The 4,578-nt window shown below is 45.0% G+C and overlaps 1 protein-coding gene across 1 annotated transcript in view; it reads left to right on the top strand.

Moving 5' to 3' along the window:
• Nucleotides 1–1,040: 1,040 nt before the first annotated feature.
• The window catches only part of ankdd1a (ankyrin repeat and death domain containing 1A), a 29,672-nt gene continuing 26,134 nt past the window's right edge, over nucleotides 1,041–4,578 (top strand). Inside the window, 3 exon segments of the mRNA XM_070442163.1 lie at nucleotides 1,041–1,226; nucleotides 4,268–4,300; nucleotides 4,303–4,370. Of these exon segments, the coding sequence (XP_070298264.1) occupies nucleotides 1,193–1,226; nucleotides 4,268–4,300; nucleotides 4,303–4,370 (135 nt within the window). The 5' untranslated portion in view covers nucleotides 1,041–1,192.

Here is a 4,578-nt window from a genome sequence, read left to right as displayed (position 1 = left end):
AACAGCACCAGAACATCGAGATTAAATGTTCCAGCGATAGGGTGCATTAAAACTAAAAGCAGATTTACCTCGCTCTTGTAGACCCAAGGAACCTCAACAGTTAACCAATCCTGTGAACTGGTTAGGCAACTCAGGTGTCTATACTTCAACATCAACGTTAGATGAGATGATAGCGATTGAGTAATGAGTATCATGAGTATCAAAACTGTCACCTGTAATAGAWCGAAGGGCATTATGGGAGATGGTATCTAAAGGTTTAAGAGTAGTAGCAGCTGCACTTTGATAAATAATATCACCATAATCAACAACAGATAAATACGATGGGAGTTAAAGAAACATGAGAATGCAAGTATAGTGTGATAAGAGATACATACTGGCRACGTCAAACTGCAGATACCTAAATCGTAAGGAATTGCTTAGAGAGGTCTCCCTCTTGTGGAATACATGATGACTGGCAAAGATTTTTCTTTAGTTTCAGTATTGTCAGCTATGAGCAAACAGTCTGGGATTTTTATTGACTGTTCTCTCTCTCGCCCCATGGATACAGAAGGCGGAGATGTGTTTGCCATAAGATGAGAGAGTAGATTTCCCAAGAAATGTGATTGTGTCAGCTATGAGCAAACAGTCCGGGGTTTCAACATTTTTTCTCAATTAAATTCTATTCGGTAAAACTTTCTATGAAGTACCTACCTATAATGCTTTATCATAACATACTGTATGTGTTAAGACACTGACTATAAGCGTATTAAAGTCTGTATGATGTTTTATAGATCATGAACTATAATGACTTGTAAGAATATATYCTGCGTAATAAATAACAGCCAAGCTGGTTTAAAACACCAACAATATAGTTATTAGGCTACACACATTAGGCGCCATTATACAGTATTATAAGGCTTTATGTGAGGCAGAAAGCCTAGTTTACATCTATGCGCAGCATTARAGGCTAAATATTATTGCGATGTGAGATGYTAGATCGTTCCAGTTATTCTCTCTCATATCTAAATGATAGGCAATGAATGTGGGCTGGTCCCTCTGCGCTCAACGCTCAACACCCGGATGTGTGCGGCACTTCGACTGCATAGTAGAATAGCTGGATCCACATAATAAACTGTTTGATGGGAATCAGATCGCGGATTACGACAAAAAATGAAATCAACTGAATCAGTGCCGTTTTGGAATCACTGACAGAATGGAGGACGATCTGGTTTCAGAGGATGATATCTGTAAGAATTTATAATTCTCTCATTACTAACGGAATAGCTGTATGTATTGGTTTTTGTGATGCCTACTCTGCTCATCTGGCCTATATACTGTACTAGTCTAGGCAGCCTGCCTATAGCAGGTTATTGCACGCGCGGACACTGTGCCAGAACAGATACAGTCAGAATCATTGATTCATTGATAAGAGCTAACATGAACTGAAGCCAGTTGAAATACTAGGCTGTGTTATCACATTGCAACAGGATCGTTGTAGGGCTGCATGACAGGACTCATACGGTTCCTCCTTATAGGATGAACGCCTATTTCATTTGCATTACTTCTGTATTATGATATTGTAGTAGTGCTTGACTTGGGCATGAGATCGCTGGAGCTGAATACCAGCACCTCAAATGTTGTACTGCTTGAGCTCCTGCACCTCTTATAGAATATTAGCAGGACCTAGTTTGGGAACCCTGGTCTAGTAGTGAGGTGTTTACCTGTTGTTTTTGCGCTCGTTTATCATTGCACTTATAGGAGGTTGGTGACACCTTAATTGGGGAGGACGGACTCGTGGTAATGGCTGGAGCGGAGTGGGTGAAATGGTACCAAATACATCCAACACATTGTTTCCATGTGTTTAGTGCCGTTCCATTAACTCCGTTTCAGCCATTTTTATGAGCCGTCCTCTCCTCAGCAGCCTCCACTGGTTGCACTAGTTTCCTGACTTGTAAATGCTCAATGTACCGTTTGATGTAGGCCTGGCAATGTTGTGCATTTTACAAGCATATAACCTCCGGGATAGACAGATCTAGGTCAGTCTCAACCAGTCTGTCAACGTTGTCTCATAAGAGAAACCAGCGTCTATCGTCATAAAGAGTCTCAGAGGAAGAGTACTGATCTAGGACCAGTTCCTCCCTTTCCATATAATCCTATTAATTATGATTAAAGGACGAAACTGATCCTAGATCAGCACTAAGACGCTTCATGAATACAGTAGGAAGACTACGCAGAACAAATCATAGTTATCAATATAGAAACAGTTCGGTCGCGCTCACATGTTTGCCATATCCAGTATGTTGTGTACGCAGAGTGGGAATGTAGTGTGAGATTTCTACATTGATGTTTTCCCCAATGTTGATTTAACCYTTCATAAGTTCCTGGGAGGTGAAACGACAGGCAGCTWTGGCTCTTATAGGCACATACATACTGTAGTTGTACCAGGGATGGACAACCCATCTGGCACAACGCTGATGCAACAACAGAGAGTCTTTTCTGCACCCCAAAGAAATATGGCACAATGGTTGTGTGAACGCTTTTGTGTAGACAAACTGTCCGTTGTATCACAGAATAAATATKARCTGTATCACAACCACTGTGTCAAGTGTGTTTTAGGCTACATCATTTGCCAACCTGAGTGAGAACAGGGCCTTAGGGACCTGCTGATGGCCCTTCATTCATCCAGACTATGGCTGCTTCTCAAATGTCACCCGTATTGTAAGGGGTGCGTATCTGGTGGCAGGAAAGTCAGACGCAGGAGAGCAGAACTTGATAATAGCTGGAGCAGTTTAATAGTAAAACCAACGGCATAAGAAATACAAAGTATGGCCACAAATAACCCGACGCGCACCAGACAAACAAAATGTGCACAAGCACTTACAATAAACAATACCACACAAAGACATGGGGGGAACAGAGGGTTAAATACACAACACTTAATGAGGGAAATGAGAACCAGGTGTGTGGGAAAACGAGACAAAACAAATGGAAAATGAAAAATGGATCGGCGATGGCTAGAAGACCGGCGACGTCGACCGCCGAACACCGCCCGAACAAGGAGAAGCATCGACTTCGGCAGAAGTCGTGACACGTATAGTGCATTACTTATAGGCCCTGGTCAAAGGTAGTGCACTACGTAGAGAATAGGGTTCCATTTGGAACGCAGCCTATGATTGGAATTCAATCTGCTGGCCCTACAGCATTACCACAGTCTATAGAAAGACAGACATCAGGCCTCCCGAGTGGTGCAGTGCTAGAGGCGTCACTACAGACCTGGGTTCGATCCCAGGTCCAGCGTCGTCCGGGTTAGGGGAGGGTTTGGCTGGGGGGTGCTTTACTTGGCTCATCYCGCTCTAGCGACTCCTGCAGGCTGACCTCGGTCGTCAGTTGAACGTGTTTCCTCTGACACATTGGTGCGGCTGGCTTCCGGGTTAAGCGTGTGGGTGTTAAGAAGCGCGGTTGATTTGGAGGACGCGTGACTCGGAGGTTTGGAGGACACATGACTCGGAGGTTTGGAGGACACATGACACGGAGGTTTGGAGGACACATGACACGGAGGTTTGGAGGACACATGACACGGAAGTTTGGAGGACACATGACTCTGAGGTTTGAAGGACGCATGACTCTGAGGTTTGGAGGACACATGACTCTGAGGTTTGAAGGACGCATGACTCTGAGGTTTGGAGGACACATGACTCTGAGGTTTGGAGGACACATGACTCGGAGGTTTGGAGGACACATGACTCGGAGGTTTGGAGGACGCATGGGGAAGAAAAAGGGGGGGAAAAAAGAAAAAAAAAGAAAGACATCAACATGAAGGCAAATAAATGCATTTGACAGATCAATCCATGGCTCTGGTTCTGCCCCAACGCTCTATCCACTAGCCTACCTGCTGGTTACTGGCCCAACACTCTAACCACTAGGCTACCTGCTGGTTACTGGCCCAACACTCTAACCACTAGGCTACCTGCTGATTACTGGCCCAACGCTCTAACCACTAGGCTACCTGCTGGTTACTGGTCCAACACTCTAACCACTAGGCTACCTGCTGGTTAATGGCCCAACGCTCTAACCACTAGGCTACCTGCTGGTTACTGGCCCAACGCTCTAACCACTAGGCTACCTGCTGTTTACTGGCCCAACGCTTTAACCACTAGGCTACCTGCTGGTTAATGCCCAACGCTCTAACCACTAGGCTACCTGCCCCCTCCTGGTGAACAGAGATAGAGCCTGATACTTGTTCCTGTTCTCTCCCTTCCTCCTTCCCATGGCCCATGTCTGTTCACAGTGCTCCGGTCTGAGAAGGAATTCCACGATGCAGCGAGAGGAACGACACGGACAAAATGCGGGAGCTGATAAAGAAAGGAGTGGACATCAAGGCCAAAAACAAAGTGAGTGCATGTACGGGATTGGAGAGCATACACACACAGTCACAGTCGTTGGCAGACACAACACACAGTCACAGTCGTTGGCAGATACACACACATATGCACGCACGCACACACACAATACACACTTACACACACTAGTTTACCACTGTCAGTTGAATACGGGATGCTATGCATGTTTTTCATGATAATGACTAATGACTATATGTTT

The sequence above is a fragment of the Salvelinus sp. IW2-2015 genome, unplaced genomic scaffold (genome assembly GCF_002910315.2).
Source record: "Salvelinus sp. IW2-2015 unplaced genomic scaffold, ASM291031v2 Un_scaffold6386, whole genome shotgun sequence".
Taxonomy (NCBI): domain Eukaryota; kingdom Metazoa; phylum Chordata; class Actinopteri; order Salmoniformes; family Salmonidae; genus Salvelinus; species Salvelinus sp. IW2-2015.
The sequence above is the reverse complement of the archived record's forward strand: the minus strand, read 5'-3'. Positions and strand labels throughout refer to the sequence as shown.